Here is an 18,775-nt window from a genome sequence, read left to right as displayed (position 1 = left end):
AGGGGGGCCTTGGAGAGATGATGTGGAGATGCTTGGGGCTCTAGCACATTCCTAGGGCCGGGTGCTCTCCAATGGTCTAGGATTAGCCTCGGGAGAGTTGACTGATCCTGGGTCTCTCCCAACCTGCAGTCTCAGAGACAGGTCTGTGCCAGACCTGCAAGTCCAGGCCTCTGCTTGGTCATCCCAGGCCAGCCTCTGGGGTGGGAGGAAAGTTCTGGGTAAGCAGTGCTTCCCAGCCTCCTGTGTCCGTGTTGTTACGGCTGGCTCCAGCCCTGCATTCATGCCTCCTCCTTCCTCCCTGACAGGGGATAGGGAACACGTTCCAGGGAGGAGCCAACTGCATCATGTTCGTCTTCTGCACTCGCACCGTCCGCACTCGGCTCTTCTCTCTCTGCTGCTGCTGCTGCTCCTCCCAGCCTTCCACCGAGAGCCCGGCCGGCCCTCCGGAGGTGCTGGCGTCCTCCAAGATAGGAGACTGTCAGGAATCCAGACGGACCCCTGTGGAACTTCCAAGCACCTGAGCTTCTGTCCTTCCTGGTTCTGGGCTTAGGTGGTCCTTCCCAGGGACTGGTGGCCCTGTGGGTCCTGATCCAGGGAGTGGGTGTGGGGCTGGGTATCTGCTCTGTAAGCTCCCAAGCCCTGGTGGGGGGTGAGGGGGGAGCTGGGGAGCAGCTGCAAATTCACCTTCTTCTACCTCCTAGACCCTCAGGCAGCTATGTCCCCATACAGCATGTTCTGGCACATTTGGGGGTCTGTCTACATGAGGGTCAGTGATGAGATTCAGGGAAACCAGCAGTCCATTGTCACTGCCACAGTGCTTCAGCATCCAGTGGCCATCAGCCTCTCGATGGCCACCAGCGCTGTTTACAATGTGAGGGACCTACACCCTGCATGGAGAGGGTCATGCCCTCTGTACCCATCCTACCACGTGACTGAATAAAGTGCCGGGTACAGAGGTATGTCCCCAGTATCGTGGAGCAGATTCCTGGTTTGTCAATGTGCTGAGTCCCTGGACAGCCTGGCTTTTCTTGGAGAGCTTGGCTGGTCAGTAAGGAGCCAGTCACCTGTAACCAGGCTGAAGGGTCCCCTGAGGTCTCTTGGTGACCACATGGATACCTTCCAACAGCACTGCTTGGGAACAGCAGGTCTCAGGGCCTCTTGAACTCCCTCTGTCTAGGCTGCCAAGCCTGGATGTAGATTGTGTTTAAGTTTCAAGGACAGGCCAGAATCCAAACGCCTGCCTCTGCCAGGCAGTTATTTAAAATTTAGGTTCTCGCCTTCCGTGCAGGGGCTGGGCCAGGGGCAGGAGGAGGCACCATAGAAGCCCAGAGGATGCCCACCACGGTGTTGCTAGGTCTTTTTTTTTTTTTTTTACAATAGTCCTTCCCTTAGGAAGACTACAACAGGGGTAAGTTGGGAGGCAATCAGGCTTATTCACTTGTTAGTTAGTTTTGGAGCCCTGGTGCCGCAATGGAGCCCTGGTGGCATGGTGGTTAAGAGGTACAGCTGCTAACCAGAAGGTTGGCAGTTCAAATCCACCAGCCATTCTTTGGAAACCTATGGAGTACTTCTACTGTGTCGTATAAGGTTGCTATGAGTCGGAATCAACTCGATGGCAACAGAGTTTGGTGGCACAGTGGTTAAAAGCTCTGCTGCTAACTAAAAGGTCAGCAGTTCAAATCCACCAGCTGATCCTTGGAAACCTATGGGGCAGTTTTACTCTGTCCTATAGGGTTGCTATGAGTTGAATGGGTTGGGGTTTTTTTTTTTTTTTTTTTCCGGTTTAGTTTAGTTTTTGTAGGAAAGGCAACCAGAGTGAATGACCCAAATACAGATTCCTCCCTGAAGGAGAAGGTTGAAGACTCAACTGTTTGGAGGTTTGGGGCAAGTGCAGACATGGGTCATGGGGTGAGTATTTACATCGAAAAGAAAAAAAAATTTTTAAATAAACTCCTCTATCTCTATCTGTAAAGGAGCCCTGATGGTGCAGTCGTTGCAATGCTCAGATGCTAACAGAAAGGTTGGGGGTTTGAACCCACCAGCCGCTCCACAGAAGAAAGATGTGGCAGTCTGCTTCTGTAAAGATTTACAGCCTTGGAAGCCCTGTGGGGCAGATCTGCCCTGTCCTGTAGGGTCGCTATCTCTATCTCTATCCTATTACTTTTCCACCAACACTTTCCTCTTATTTCGGAAAGCAATGCTCCTGCCAACTGGCTCCAAGAATTAAATCACAGAAGCCATTGGGTAAGAATGGGGCCGGCTGCCCCCAGTGTGTCCACAGTACAGAGTTGTTTTGGAGAGGGCTGGCTACAACTTTACGTAGTAGGTGCCTTTCCCTTGGGTCCATCCTAGCTCTGCAAAATCGACAGGATTTTCTGAACCTAGCACAATGGTTCTGAATTAAAACCAAAGCCACACCTTAGTATCAATTCCTGTTTTAGTCTCAAAAGCAAAATCTCTATCAGGAAGAAAATCTTAAAGCAATAGGCACCTTGAGAAATCAATCCAAAAGGCTCATTTTTGATTTCTTGTAAAAACAGATTTCTTTCTTTTTTTAATGAAAATCAGCAAGAGGTGAACCCAACCAACCAACCTGTTGCTGTTGAGTCAGTGCCAACTCATGGTGACCCCGTGTGTTACAGAGTAGAGCTGCTTCACAGCGTTTTCTTTGCTGTAGTCTCTATGGATGGAAGGAGTTCACCTGGCCTTTCTTCTGCAGAGCCAGTGGGTGGGTTTGAACCACCAGCCTCTAGGTTAGCAGCCAACTGCAAATCACTTACACTACACAACTCCTTAGAATTCAAGGAAAGATTTCGGCTGCCCTAGGGGAAACTACTTCACAGTATGACAATCGCCTTGTATAAATGGACTATGTAAGGGAAGTTCTAGGTTCTTCTAGAGACTTCCCATGCCTTAGAGCAAATCATTGAGCCCATAGCTGGTAAAGACCCTCACCTTAGTTTCTAGAATGGAGCAGAAATTGAATTAGAAAGAGTATCATACCCCTGTAGTACTGGGTGGCACTGGAATAAACCCTGCTCAGAGGGGCTCCAGGGACCTGGGCTCTGGGGCTGCCCTGAGGTTGTGGCCTCTACAGCTGGGTCCAGACACCTGAGTTTTCCCGGACACTGTGCTGATTCACCGGCAGCTCAGAGAACATGTTTTGGGATCCCCAGGGGTGCACCCGAGTTTATCCCACATGGTTGATACTGCTGTCTGTGCCATCTGCTTTTGTAAGTACCTCCAAAAAGTTCCCCCACCACTAGCTGCCATCGTGTGGACTCTGACTCATAGTGACCCCATGTGTGTCAGAGTAGAGTGGTGCTTCATAGGGTTTTATTGATTTCCTCTTTGGAGTTCTCGTTGTTAGTATAGAGGAATCCGACTGACTTTTGTGTGTTGATCTTGTACCCTGCCACTTTGCTAAGCCTATTAGTTCCAGCAACTTTCTTGTGGCATCTCTGGAATTTTCTATGTATAGGATCATGTCATCTGTGAATAGGGATAGTTTTATTTTTTCCTTACCAATTTGGATGCCCTTTATTTCCCTTTCTTGCCTTATTGATCTGGCTAGTAATATTGAATAAGAGTGGTGGTAACGGGCATCCATATCTTGTTCCTGTTCTCCAGGGAAATGCTTGCAGTCTTTTTTCTTTGAGAATAATGTTGAATGTTGGTTTTGTATGTTGTTGTTGTTAGGTACCGTCAAGTTGGTTCTAACTCATAGCAACCCTACATATAACAGAATGGAACACTGCCCAGCTCTGCACTATTCTCATAATCATTGGCGTGTTTGTTGTGTTGCAGCCACTGTGTCAATCCGTCTCGTCAAGGGTCTTCCTCTTTTCTGCTGACCCTCTACCTTACCAAGCATGACGTCCTTCTCCAGGGACTGGCCCTCCTGATAACACGTCCAAAGTACCTGAGATGAAGTCTCATCATCCTTGCTTCCAAGGAGCACTCTGGTTGCACTGCTTTTAAGACAGTCTTGTTCATTCTTCTGGCAGCCCACGGTAAACTTAGTATTCTTCGCCAACACCATAATTCAAAGGTACCAGTTCTTCTTCAGTCTTCCTTATTCACTGTCCAGCTTTCACATGCATACAAGGCGATTGAAAATATCATGACTTGGGTCAGGCACACCTTAGTCCTCAAAGTGACATCTTTGCTTTTCAACACTTTAAAGAGGTCTTTTGCAGCAGATTTGCCCAAAGCAATACATCATTTGATTTCTTGACTGGGCATTGATTGTGGATTCGAGTAAAATGAAATCCTTGACAACTTCAGTCTTTTCTCCGTTTATCATGATGATGCTTATTGGTCCAGTTTTGAGGACTTTTGTTTTCTATATTGAGGTGTAATCCATACTGAAGGCTGTAGTCTTTGATCTTCACCAGTAAGTGCCTCAAATCCTCTTCACTTTCAGCAAGCAAGGTTGTGTCATCTGCATATCATAGGTTGTTAATGAGTCTTCCTCCAGTCCTGGTGCCAGCTTCTCGAATTATTTGCTCAGCATACACATTGAATAAGTATGGTGAAATGATACAACCCTGACGCACACCTTTCCTGACTTTAAACCACACAGTATCCCATGTTCTGTTCAAACAATTGCCTCTTGGTCTATGTACAGGCTCTGCATGAGCACAATTAAGTGTTCTAGAATTCCTGTTCTTCACAAAGTTATTCATAATTTGTTATGATCCACACAGTTGAATGCCTTTGCATAGTCAGTAAAACACAGTAAACGTCTTTCTGGTATTCTCTGCTTTCAGCCAAGATCCATCTGACATCAACAATGATATCCCTGGTTCCACGTCCTCTTCTGAATTCAGCTCGAATTTCTGGCAGTTCCCTCTCGATATACTGCTGCAACCATTTTTGAATTATCTTCTGCAAAATTTTACTTGTGTGTGATATTAATGACATTGTTCAATAATTTCCACAATCTGTTGGATCACCATTCTTTGGAATGCGCACAAATATGGATCTCTTCCAGTCGATTGGCCAGGTAGCTGTCCTCCAAATTTCTTGGCATAGATAAGTGAGCACCTCCAGCGCCGCCTCCATTTGTATATAAAAAAAAAAAAAACCAGTGCCATCGAGTCGATTCCGACTCATAGCGACCCTATTTGTATATATGCCCTTAACTATATTGAGGAATTTCCCTTCTATTCCTATTTTGATGAGAATTTTTATCCTGAGTATTGAATTTTATCAAATGTCATTTCTGCATTGATTGAGATGATCATGTGACTCTTTCCCTTTATTTATGTGGTGAATTACATAGACTGATTTTCTAATGTGGAACCACCCTTGCATCCCTGGTATGAATCCTACCTAATTGTGATGTGTTATTTTTTGATATGCTTTGTATTCTCTTGGAAATCCTGGTGGCATAGTGGTTAAGTGCTACAGCTGCTAACCAAACAGTTGGCAGTTTGAATCCACCATGTGCTCCTTGGAAACTCTATGAGGCAGTTCTATTCTGTCCTATAGGGTCATTATGAGTCGGAATCAACTCGACGGCAATGGGTTTGGGTTTTTTTTTTTTTTTTGGTATTCTCTTGGCTAGAATTTTACTGAGAATTTTTGCATCTATATTCATGAGGGATACTGGTCTGTAATTTCCTTTTTGTGTGTGTGTGTGTGTCTTTGCCTTGCTTCAGTATCAGGGTTATGCTGGCTTCATAGAATGAATTAGGGAATGTTCTTCTTTTTCGACGTTCTGGAATAGTTTGGGTAGAATTGGTGTCAACTCTTCCCTGTTTGGTAGAACTCTCCAGTGAAGCCATCTGGGCTGGGGCTTTTTGTGTTCGGAGTTTTTTTTATGATACCTTCAATTTCTTCTTTTGTTATGGGTCTGTATATAGATTTTCTAACTCTCTTTGTGTTAGTTTAGGTAGTTAGTGTGTTTCTAGAAAGTTGTCCATTTCTTCTAGGTTTTCAAATTTGTTATAATTTTTTCAGAATATTCTGTTATGATCCTCTTTATTTCAGTTTGTTCTGTTGTAATGTCACCCATTTCATTTCTTATTTTGGTTATTTGCATCTTTTTTTTTTTTCCTTTGTTAATTTGGGCAGTGGTTTGTCAATTTTATTGATCCTCTCAAAGAACCAACTTCTACTTTTGTTGATACTTCTATTTATTTCTGCTCTGATCCTTATTATAGCCTTTCTTCTGGTGACCGTGGTCATCTTCTGCTGTTCCTTTTCTGTTTGTTCAAGTTGTTGGGTTAAGTTACTGATTTTGGACCTTCTTTTTTGATGTATTTATTGCTATAAATTTTCCTCTGAGCACTGGTTTTCCTGTATTTTGGTATGTTGTGTCTTCATTCTCACTTAAATCTAAGAATTTTTAATTTCTTCTATGACCCAGTAGTTTTTTAGTAAGGTGTTTCTCAGTTACCATGTATTTAAAAAAAAATTTTTTTTCCTGCACGTTCTGTTACTGATTTCTAGATTTATAACATTATGGTCCGAGAAGATGCTTTTTATTATGTCAATGTTTTGTAATTTATCGAGGCTTGTTTTGTGGCCTAGAATATGGTCTACTCTGGAGAATGACCCATGTGTAATGGAGAAGAATGTATACTGTGCTGCTGTTGGGTGGTGTGGTGTATATATGTTGATGAGGTCAAGTTGATTGATTGTGCTATTTAGATCTTCTGTATGTTCATTGAGAAAGATGTGGCAGTCTGTTTCCGTAGAGATTTATGGCCTTGAAAGCCCTGTGGGGCCACTATGAGTTGGAATCGACTCTATGGCAGTGGGTTAGTTATCTTTATTGAGTTTCTCTCTAGTTATTCTGTCCATCATCAAAAGTGGTGTGTTAAAGTCTGTCTTAGTTATCTAGTGCTGCTATAACAGAAATACCATAAGTGGGTGGCTTTAACAAACACCAGTTTACTTCCTTACAGTTTATGGAGGCTAGAAGTTCGAATTCAGGGTACTAGCTCTAAGGGAATACTTATTCTGTCAGCTCTGGGGGAAGGTCCTTGTCTCTCCTGGGTAATCTTCATGTGGCTTGGCATCTCTCTTCCTCCATCTCTGCTTCTCTCACTTGCTTGTTTAATCTCTTTTATATCTCAAAAGAGATTGATTTAAGACACACCCTACACTAATCCTATCTCATTAACATAACAAAGACAACCCATTCCTGAATGGGATTATAACTACAGGCATAAAGGTTAGGATTTACACACATATTTTTTGAGACACAATTCAATCCCTAACAGTCTCCTACTATTACTGTAGAACTGTCTATTTCTCTTCTTCTTCTGTTAGTTTGTTTCATATATTTTGGAGCTCTGTCATTGGGTACGTATTATTGTTGTATCTTCTTGGTAGATTGACCCTTTGATCATTATATAATGCCCTTCTTTATCTCTTGTAATGGATTTTGACTTAAAGTTTCTTTTATCTGAAATTATTATTGCTACTCCGTCTTTGGATACTGTTTGCTTGATGTATCTTTTTCTATCCTTTGATTTTTAACTTGTTTATGTCTTTGTGTCTAAGGTGTGTCTCTTCTAGGCAACATATTGATGGGTCATGTTTTTTATCCATTCTGCCACTGTCTTAGTTATCTAGTGCAGCTATAACAGAAATACCACAAGTGGATAGCTTTAACAAAGAGAAATTTATTCTGTCACAGTCTAGTAGGCTACAAGTCCAAACTCAGGGCATCAGCTCCAAGGGAAGTCTTTCTCTCTCTGTTGGCTCTGGAGGAAGGTCCTACTCATCAGTCTTCCCCTGGACTGATGAGCTTCTCCATGCAGGAACCCTGGGTCCTAAGGACGCGCCCTGCTCCTGGTGCTGCTTTCTTGGTGGTATGAGGTCCCCAACTCTGTGCTCACGTCCCTTTCCTTTTCTCTCTTTTAAGATAAAAGGTGGTGCAGGTCACATCCCAGGGAAACTCAATTTATTGGATCAGGGATGTGACCTGAGTGAGGGTATTATATCCCACCCTAATCCTTTTTAACATAATCTAATTTTGCGCCATTAACTACAGACAGAGATTAGAACTTATAACACATAGGAAAATTACACCAGTCACAAAGTGGAGGACAACCACACAATACTGGGAATCATGGCCTAACCAAGTTGACACATATTTTTGGAAGGCACAATTCAGTCCATGACAGCCACTCTCTGTGTCTTGACTGGTGCATTTAATCCATGTACATTCAGTGTAATTAACAATAGGTATGGATTCATTGCTGTAGTTTTGTTATACTTTTTTGTGGTGTTAATGGCTTCTTTGTTCCTCTTAATTTTCTGTGCTGAGTTCTTTCTGTATACGGATTTTCTTTTCCTATTAATTGTTGTTGTTTTATGTTTACTGAGTCTTTTTGGGTTTCTTCTTCTTTATTTTGGCGAGTAGACTCATTATTTTTCTTTGTGGTTACCCTGAAGTTTACCTTAATCCTCTTGAAATTAAAATAATCTGTTATATCTTGAAATTGCCTTGACTTCCTTCCCATATGGAAGTTCTGTATCTTTTTTATTCTTCTTTTTTGTTTTGAAGTTGCTGTTTACAGCTTAACTCCTCTGGTTCCCCGTAGTCTTTTTCTTTTTTAGCTTTATTTTGCTGGATACATGAAGACATCTGGGTTGGTATCTGGGCGATGTTGTCACATGTCTTTATCTTAGGTTGTTTGATGTCATTGGTTTTCTGTCTGAAGGATTCCCTTTAATGTTTTTTGTAAGGCTGGTCTGGTTTTTACAAATTTCCTTAGTTTCTGCTTTCTGAGAATGTCTTAGTTTTGGCATTGTTTTTCAAAGACGGTTTTGCTGGATATATGATTTTTGTTGGCAGTTCTTTTCCTTCAGGATTTTGTATATGTCATCCCATTACCTTCTTGCCTGCATGGTTTCTGATGAGAAATCAACACCTATTCTTATTGGTGCCCCTTTGTAAGTGACATTTCATTTTTCACGAGCAGCTTTCAGAATTCCTTCGTCTTTGGTTTTGGAAAGTTTGATTATGATATGTTTTGGTGTATTTGGGCGGGGGGGGGCGTATCTATCCTGTATCGGGTTTTCTGAGCTTCTTGGAGGGTAAGCTTCTCATCTTTCATGATAGTTGGGAAGTTTTCAGCTACTATATCTTCAAAAATTCTGTGCTTTTTTTTTTTTATCTCCTCATCTGAAACTTCTGTTACCCATAAATTATTCCTCTTGATGGTATCCCACATAACTCTTAGGCTTTCTTCATTTCTCTTCATTCTTTTTTCTGATTGTTCCTCAAACAAATTAGTATCAAGGAATCTGTCCACTCTTTCACTGATTCTTTCTGTTGATTCAGTTCTACTTCTGTGTCCTTCCACTGAATTCTCTATTACTGATATTTTATTGTTAATCTTCTCAATTTCTAGCCGTTTTTGTATTATCTATTTTCTGTTGATTCTATCATTTTATTCTTGTATTGTTTTCCTGAATTCTTCTAGGGTTTTTTCCGTGTTCTCCTTGATCTCTTTGTTTTTGTTGTTATTAGGTGCCATCGAGTTGGTTTCAACTCACAGTAGCCCCGTGTATAACAGAACGAAACACTGCTGGGTCCTGCATCATTCTCACAGTTGTTGTTCTATTTGAGCCCACTGTTGCAGCCACTACGTCAGCCCATCTCTTTGAGGGTCCTAAATATAAGTCTTTTGAATTCCTTCTCAGGTGGTTCTATTATCGTTTCTTCCTCAGGAAGGTTTTCTTTCCCTTTATTTTGCTCACTTGTTTGAACCATCTCATCGTGTTTTTTCATGATTTGTTATTGTGTGCTGTCTTGGAGGCATTAAGGGGTTACTTTATTTATTTATGTACTGATTGTATATTTGTTTTGTCCTGGTATTTTTTGTTTTGTTTTATCAGCGTAGGTGGGGCAAGCATGTTCCATTGACCACTGGTCTGGCAGCACAAGAGTGCTCACCACCTATCTCCGAGTGGGCAGGGCATTGCGGGCAGGACGAGTGTGCGTCACTGTTTACTGAGCATGCTGGGCAGCTTGGGGCGGGCTGGGCAGGCATGGGCTTCTGCCTATCATTGGTCCAGTGGCATGTGGGAGCATGCTATGGTGCTCACTGGGTGGGTGGGGTGGTGGGCAGGGGGTGTAGTAAGCAACCAGCAGGGTGGGTGTGCTCACTGCTGCTTGCTGGGTGGGTAGAGTGGCAGGCAGGGGGTGTAGGGGGCGGCCAGTGGGGCAGGCGTGTTCACTGCCACTGGCTGGGTGGGCAGGGTGGCCAGCAGAGGCTGTGGTAGGCAACCAGGAACATGGGAACGTTCCCTGCTGCTTACTGGGTGTACAGGGTGGTGGGTGGGTGGAGTGGCAGGTGGGAGGCGTGGTAGGAGACCAGCAGGGCAGATGTGCTCACTGCCACTCACTGGGTGGGCAGGGTGGCAGGTGGAGGGGGGTGTCAGGCAAACTGGAGTGTGGAAGCATTCTCTGCTGCTCACTGGGTGTGTGGCGTGGTGGATAGGAGTGTGTGGCAGGTGGGGGGTGTGGTGGGCGATCAGTGGGGCAGGCATGCTCACTGCTGCTCGCCGGGAGAGCAGGGCGGCAGGGTGTGGTGGTCAACCAGGAGTGTGGGAGCACTCTGCTGCTGCTTACCAGGTGGGCAGGGCAGCAGCTAGCGACCAGGGATGTGGAGCGCTTACTGCCGCTCACTGGGTGGACGGGGGAGCAGGTGGCGGTGAGAAAGGTGGGCTTGTACCGTGGTCCCCAGGCAGGCAGGGTGGTGGTGGGGGGGAGTTTGTGCCACCAGTCACCAGGAGGACAGGGGAAAGGGGAGTGTACTCCTCTGGTCACTGGGCATGGGTGCCTGGGCGCTCCCCACTGGCTGCAGGCAGCAGTCAGGATCTGACCCTGATCAAGTGTGAGGAGGGGGTGCTGCGCAGAGTCCGGTTAGGTGGGGGACCTCCTGCTGACACTTCATGGATCTGTTAGCCCATGTATGCTGCCCACCTTAATGGTCATGGACTGCCATTGGTGAGTAGTCCCATCTCTGGATCCTGACTCCTTCCCTGCTCTGTGGACTCCAGGATCCCTAGAGCTCTCGCCCTCCTTCTTAGTCATCTAGCGCTGCTGTAACAGAAATACCACAAGTGGATGGCTTTAACAAAGAGAAATTTATTTTCTCACAGTCTAATAGGCTACAAGTCCAAATTTAGGGCATCGGCTCCAGGGGAGAGCTTTCTCTTTCTGTTGGCTCTGGAGGAAGGTCCTTGTCATCAATCTTCCCTTGGTCTGGGATCTTCTCAGTGCAGGAACCTCCGGTCCAAAGGACACACTCTGCTCCCAGAGCTGCTTTCTTGGTGGTATGAGGTCCTCATCTCTCTGCTCACTTCTTTTATATCTCAAAAGAGATTGGTTCAAAATACCATCCAATCTTGTAGATTGAGTCCTGCCTCATTAACATAACTGCCTCTAATCCCACCTCATTAACATCAGAGAGATAGGATTTATAACATATAGGAAAATCACATCAGATGACAAAACGGTGGACAGTCACACAACACTGGGAATCATGACCTAGCCAAATTGAGACACATATTGTTGGGGGACACAGTTCAATCCATGACACCCTTCTTCCTGTACTTTCCCTCCTTAGATCTGGTTCATGTCCTGCTCACCTTGCTTCACTCTGTGTGTGTCTATACAGTTTCTCTGTCTCCTGTTGGGAATTCCATGGAGTTGCCTTCCTGTGCTTCTCACCTGGGATTGCTCCTGGCTTTGTCTCAAGATGGCCTCAGAGTGCTAGGCCAGTTGGCAGGGCACCTCCGTTCAGTATTTCTCCTCATTCACTGTTATCACTCAGCTTTTCCTTCCATTCGGTGTTTAATCTAATTCTTTATCCTTAGTTTGATGCTCAGGGCTCCAGGACTGTCATCTGTATCTGTTTCATTTGGTTTCTTGGGTCTTTGCTGTAGGCGGTCGGCATGGTGTGCCTGACTAAGCTGCCATCTTGGGCTGTCTCTCCACAGGGTTTTCAGTGGCTAACTTTTTAGACATAGATTTCCAAGTCTTCTGAGGCACCTCTGGGTGGACTCAAATCTCCAGCCTTTTGATTAGCAGCCAAGCGCATTAACCGTTTGCACCACCCAGGGACTCCTCCAAAAAGTTACACCGTGAGTATTCCCACGTCACCTTCCCTACCCAGCTGTTTCTGCACACAGTTTAATGTGTTACTGTGAGTGATGGTGGGCAAGTGGTGTGGACCAGGAAGGAACTTGCCAAAGTGCCTTAGCCTGGGCCTGAGGCCAGGTCTGCTCTGTCTGTGTCTGAATCGCTGGGCGTCTGACCTCGAAAGCAACAACATCTCTTCTGTCTTGGATTGAGTAACTAAATAAATATAGCCAGGTGGGTAGAGTTAAGAACTAAACGATGAATGGGAATGAACCAGTAACCAGTTGCCATCGAGTCAGCTCTGACTCGTGGTGACCCCTTGTGTGTCAGAGTACACCTGAGCTCCATAAGGTTTTTAGTGGCTGACTTTCAGAAGCAGATTGCCAGGCCTTTCTTCCAAGGTGCCTCTGGGTGGACTTGAACCACCACCATTTCGGTTAGCAGCTGAGTGCATTAACTGTTTGCACCACCCAGGGACTCTGGGAATGAAAGTGTCCTAAAAATCCAGGAGGGGTTATAGCTTTCTCTTCCAGTGGATTCCTTTCTCTTCTGTTATTGTTGTTAATGTTTACCTGCCTGCATCCCTCAGTCTCTGGCGTACGAGCTCAGCCTTAACCAGTGCCCCAGCCCTGACTGTCAGCTCAGTCTCTTCGTAAGCACTTTTTGAAACTCTCTGAAATCACGTTTACCAGCCACTTTCTCCCTGTTTAGGCTTCGGAGCTTGCGGTGTTTTTTTTTTTTTAAATAAATATGATTATTCAGCCCGGGGTAAAGGTGCAAACAGAACTCTTCATATGTCCGCTACAAGGAAAAACATTTTTACAGACTTCCAGTCATGGTGTAATAACATAGTGTTGAGTTTTTGCACCTGCAAAATTGTAATGAAAACCATGGCTGTCTGGGATGAAGTCAAAGCCTTACTATTGTAAATTAAATAAATTATTTTTCTCTTGTGTGTTTGCTAAACTGATTCTCCAAGGATTGGGGGGGGTGGGGAGAAGGGTTCTGCTGTCACACCTTCTTTACTGGCAAAGGTGGTCTAGTGGGCAGCCACCCTGCTGGCAAAGCCAAGTTTTCCCGAGTTTGCCTGATGAGAGTTTTCAGTGGGATAATTTTCAGTGGGATAATTCTGGGCCCTGTCGCCAGTGAGGATCAATACTCTCATGTTCCAAGGATCCCCACTTGGAGCTAACCTTGCAAGAGGGAGACCCTCCTGGGCTGACCCCAGCACCCTGTCCCTTATGCATCGTCTTACCATGGCACATGGTGACCCACAAGAACCGTAGCTACAGGATTCCTGGTGTCCTAGGGTGCCTGATGATGCTAACGGGCTCTTCCTTGCAGGAGCTGACCTGCCTAGCCTCTAGGGCCCCACCTACAGGTGATTACAAAAAAAAAACCAAACTGCTAGGCCTTGAGAACTTCACTCTCCCCAGAGCACTGTTTCTTTGTTCCACTTCCTTTTTGGATTGTGTGAAGTTAAAAACACACTGACAACAACAAAAGGACAAGCAACCCAACTGAAAAATGGGCAAAGGGCTTGAATAGACATTTCTCCAGAGAAGATACACAAATTGTCAATAACCACATGAAAAGATACTCAATGTCATTGTTGCTGTCTTTAGCTGCCGTCGAGTCAGCCCTGGACAGAATGAAATGCTGCGGGTCCTGGGAGGCTGGTGGTTGGGTCCGACACATGGCGATCCCAAGCGTATCAGGTAGAACTGTGCTCCATGGGGTTTTCAATGGCTGATTTTTCAGAAGTAGATCACCAGGCCTTTACTTCCAAGGCGCCTCCGGGTGGACTTGCACCTCCAACCTTTCAGTTAGCAGCCAAGTGCATTTGCTGTTTGCACTACCCAGGGACTCCATGCACAATTCTTAAATGATACTGAAATAGCAATGTCTTGTCCTGATTTTTTTGTGGTGACCACTTTGGAGTTCTTGGCTGTTGTGTGCTGTTGAGTCTATTCCAACTCATAGTGATCCCATATTACAGAGGAGAACTGCCCCCATAGGACTTTCTTGGCTATAATCTTTACAGGAGCAGATTGCCAGGTCTTTCTCCTGTAGACCTGCTGGGTGGGGTCAAACCACCAAGCTTTTGGTTAGCAACCAAACACTTAACCATGGTGCCACCAGGGCTCCTTTGGAGTTCTTTAACTATTGTTTCTTGTATTTCTCTCCATATCTATATGAAATGTGTCATGCTTATCTGTGAGAAAACGGAAGAAGCTTCTCCCACCCAAGCTAAGAAACCTCCACAAGACCCTCTATTCCTCATTAGCTTCCCTGCAGCTCTTTATTTTCCATTCCCTCAAAGACCCTTTATCACCTCTTTCTTGACTGCCCACCAGCCTCCCAGGTCCACCATACAACTAAACCAAACCTACTGCCATCACGTTGACTCCGACTCATAGCAACTCTATAGGACAAGTAGAACTGCCCCACAGGGTTTCCAAAGAGTGCCTGGTGAATTCTAACTGCTGACCTTTTTGTTAGCAGCTGGGCTCTTAACCACTGCACCACCAGGGCTTCCAGGTCCTCCACAACACCCCCAAAGTCTTTGCTGGAAGTTCCTGGAGTGAACGACAAAGTTATATGCCATTTTTACCTTCATGGGCTAGCATCTCCTGGGAATAGTAAAGTGGTGTTGATGGAAACAGTCATGTCTTCATCAAGTCCTGTTCAGGTAGACAAGCTACGTGGAAGGTTTTGAGTCTCTGGGACAGTATCAGGAGAAGCAGGTGGGTCCCAACCATCAGCCTCTTGAATCATGTGCTTCTAGAAGGAGGCAAACTAGGCTCTGGCCACTCTCTACCATCTCATCATTGTATGACTCTGGGAAAATTATTTTATCCTCTCTTCGCCTCAGTTTCATTTAAAATGGAGATAATAATGAGACTGAAATGAGATCCAGTGCTTATCTTGATAACTGACCCAAAGAAATGGGATCTCTCTACACCTTCACCATGGACATGGGTGGTAGAATTCTCACCTTCCATGCGGGACCCATGTTCCATTCCCAGACAATGCACCTCAGGCATAGCCACCGCTCGTCTGTCAGTGGAGGCTTGCATGTTGCTGTGATGCTGACCAGGTTTCCGCAGAGTTTCCAGACTGAGATGGACTAGGAAGAAAGGCTTGGCAATCTCCTGAAAATCAGCCAGCAAAAACCACAGCGATCACAACGGTCTGGTCCACAACTGATCTTGGGGATGGTGCAAGACTGGGCAGTGTTTTGTTCTGTTGTGCATGGGGTTGCCATGATTTGGGGGCCAACTCTATGGCAACTAACCACAAGAACAAACTTTTGCTATCATTATGGCTTTTAGCCTTTCTGGTGTTATCTAAGGGCATTGAAAATTCTCCTTCTGACCTGTTCCACACACTTCATTCCACCTCTTTGCTTCCAGAGCCCCAGGGCCAGCCTCAACAGTTCACTTGTCTTTAGAAGGCAAGAACTTTAGACTTATTCTTATTGGGGTGGCCCCTGTTTGCACAGCAATTCTGGAATTTCTCATGAGTATTGTGCCAGAGCTGGGAGCAGACCTTCCCTCTGAGACTTTCTGTAGCTCTTTTCCCTGGTAGACAGGGGAGCCAGGGACTTGCCCCATTGCACCAGGAAGAGTTTCTCAGATGTCAATAGGGAAACTCTTCAGCTGCCAGCATTGTCTTGGCTCTAGGGGAGGGAGCCTCTTTCCGTTCCTCTGCCACCCATCACCCACCATTCCAGGAGGAAAATCAGATGGTGAGAATGGAGGACAGAGCTGACTGCCCTCTGAGGTTTGCCAGCCTGCACCCAGATGAGCACCAAGGAAAGTCCTGGCACTCTGCAAACCGCCAGGAGGTAAGTCGCCCAGGGCATAAGTCTGCTCTGGCTGGGTGCAGACATAGGAGCCTGAGGGCTAAGGGGTTCAAGGAGGAAAGGCTGTATTCACAAAAAATGGCAGGCTTCTCGAACATTACTGTGAGCCCGAATTGCCTGAGGGTCTGGTTAAAATGCAGATTCCAATAAGTTCTGCATCTCTAACACCTCCAGGTGGTGTGCATGCTGCCAGTTCACAGACCAGTCAGGCCTGGAGGAAGCTTCAAGGCTGTGGGCTGATGCTCACTTGGCTGGTGGAGACCTCTTTTTCACCAGCCCCCTTGGAGATAAAGCGCTGCTTTTCTGACTTCCTTTGGTCTTGAGGGAACCTGTACGTTAGGCAGCCCCTGTAGGGCTGCTGGCTCCCATATCATTCCTCAAGAACCCAGGTGGGAAAGGTCAAGATTCCATGGTGTGTTGGTGCATGTTCAACAACAGGGAAGGGTGGGGAGTGGCGCTGATTTATAGCCTGCGCTGATTTCTGTGATACTCCCACAGCTGTTAGCTTTCGTGGAATCAGCTCTGACTCATGGTGACCCCGTGTGACAGAGTACAACTGCTCCATAGGGGTTTTCTTGGCTGTAATTGTTACAGAAGCAGATCGCCAGGCTTTTCTTCTACAGCTCCGCTGGGTGGGTGCAAACTGCCAATCGTTAGGTTAGCAGCTGACAGCAAACACCTTGGGCCACCTGGGCTTCTTACTCCCACAGCAGCTGATTTAAAACTGCTGCAGGGAAAAACTGCTTCAATGGAAGACTACACATTGCTTGGAGCACACCCTTCCTGGTTATCTGATTCTGATTCTACCGGGGCTCTGCTCTTTGATCGCCTTTTTTACAATTCTCTAAATTGTAAATAACTGATGCTGGTATAGAACTCTGCTGGCGCAGTGGTTAAGTGTTTTGCTGCTAACCAAAAGGTCAGCAGTTGGAATCCACCAGCCGCTCTTTGAAAACCCTACGTGGCAGTTCTCCCCTGTTCCGTAGGGTCACTATGAGGCGGAATCAGCTCGACAGCAAGGGGTTTTTTGATGCTGGTACAAAATAATTTTTGTCTATAGACGTGCAAATAAGTACTGTTGGGAAGTTTTCGTGGACTTCCTTCCCCCAGTTTTGCATTCTTTAGGGAATCATTTCAACATTGCTGATCTAGAAATGTGGTTGTTCCTTGGAAACTCTTTTGAATCAGTTAGAACATCTACCTGGCTCCCTCGTTAATGAGTTAAAAAAAAAGAAAAAAATATTTAATACGTGTTTTTTTATTTTGTACCAGAGCCATGATTTGTATCTTTTTCTTTTTTTTTTAATTCTCCTTTAACATTACTAATGAGAGGTCACTGAACAGAGTTAGAAAGAGATGCACAGTAGTACACTATTGTAGAGTACTTCCGTATTTACCACCTTTGTATTTCTTTTTATTGAGGTGAAATATGAGTAAGAGAAAATCAACCATTTTAAAGTGAACAGTTCAGTGGCACTGAGTATACTGACAATGCTGTGCAACAACCAGTTCTATCTAGCTTCAGAACATTTTCATCATCCCAAAACGAAGCTCATACCCGTTAGGCAGGCGCTCCCCCGCTCCTTCCTCCCCCTAGTCCCTGGCAGACACCAATCTGCATCTGTCTCTGTGGATTTACCTATTCTGGTTATGTCATAGAAAGGGAACCATATGATGTGAGACCTTTCGTGTCTGACTGCTTTTATCTAACATGATGTTACTGAGGTTCATGTAACATGTATCAGTATTTCAGTCCTTTTTATGGCTGCATAATATCCCATTGAAGGAGCCCTGGTGGTGCAATGGCTTGGCTGCTAACCGAAAAGTCAGTCGTTCCAAGCAACCCAGGGCTCTGTGTGAGAAAGACCTGGCAATCTGCTCTCATAAGGATCACAGCCTAGAAAACCCTATGGGGCAGTTCTACTCTGCCACATGGGGTGGCTATGAGTCGAATTCAACAATGACAACAATATTCCACTGTATGGATATACTACATTTTCCTTATTCACTCATCTGTTGATGGACACTTGGGTTGTTTCCACCTTTTGGCCATTACGAACAATGCTGCAGTAAACATTGGTGTACAAGTATCGGTTTGAGTCTCTGCTTTCAAGTCTCTTGAATATATACCTAGGAATGGAATTGCTCGATCATATGGTAATTCACATGGTAAGACTGCGTCTTACATACTTTGGACATATCATCAGGAGGGATCAGTCTCTGGAGAAGGACATGATGCTGGGCAGAGTACAGGGTCAGTGGAAAAGCGGAAGACCCTCAACGAGGTGGACTGACACAGTGGCTGCAACAATGAGCTCAAGCATAACAACGACTGTGAGGATGGCACAGGACCAGGCAGTGTTTCGTTCTGTTGTGCAGGGGGTTGCCATGAGTTGGAATTGACTCCACGGCACCTAAAAACAACACATGGTAATTCTGTTTAACTTTTTGAGAAGCAGCCAAACTATTTTTCTTTATTTATTGTACTTTAGATGAAGGTTTACAGAGCAAACAAGTTCCTCATTAAACAACTAATATACATATGGTTTTGTAACACTGGTTGCCAACCCGACGACATGTGAACACTTTTCTCTTCCTGACCTTGGGTTTCCCTTTACCAGCTTTCCTGCCCCCTTCCTGTCTTCTCCTCCTTGCCTCTGGGCTGGTGTGCCCATTTAGTCTCATTTTGTTTTATGGGCCTGCAGCCAAAATGTTTTTCAAAGTGGCTGCGCCATTTTACATTCCCACCAGCAATGCACAGGGATTCCTTCCCATTTCTCCACAACCTTGGC

The 18,775-nt window shown here is 45.3% G+C and overlaps 1 protein-coding gene across 4 annotated transcripts in view; it reads left to right on the top strand.

Moving 5' to 3' along the window:
* Positions 1-17,420, top strand: part of GPR157 (G protein-coupled receptor 157) — a 41,615-nt gene extending 24,195 nt beyond the window's left edge. Inside the window, exons 4-5 of one of the 4 annotated variants that reach the window (XR_010321282.1) lie at positions 306-1,908; positions 3,808-17,420. Coding sequence is in view for 2 of the 4 variants with exons in the window: in XM_064281224.1 (XP_064137294.1) it covers positions 306-521 (216 nt within the window). In the remaining 2 variants the exon portion in view is untranslated. Of the gene's footprint in view, positions 1-305 lie in introns of all 4 variants that reach the window. The other 3 variants (XR_010321281.1, XM_064281224.1, XM_064281223.1) reach the window with 3 other exon arrangements.
* The last annotated feature ends 1,355 nt before the right edge of the window (positions 17,421-18,775 follow it).

Source organism: Loxodonta africana, chromosome 3 (assembly GCF_030014295.1).
Source record: "Loxodonta africana isolate mLoxAfr1 chromosome 3, mLoxAfr1.hap2, whole genome shotgun sequence".
Lineage (NCBI taxonomy): Eukaryota > Metazoa > Chordata > Mammalia > Proboscidea > Elephantidae > Loxodonta > Loxodonta africana.
This window is presented reverse-complemented; position numbering and strand designations above follow the sequence as displayed.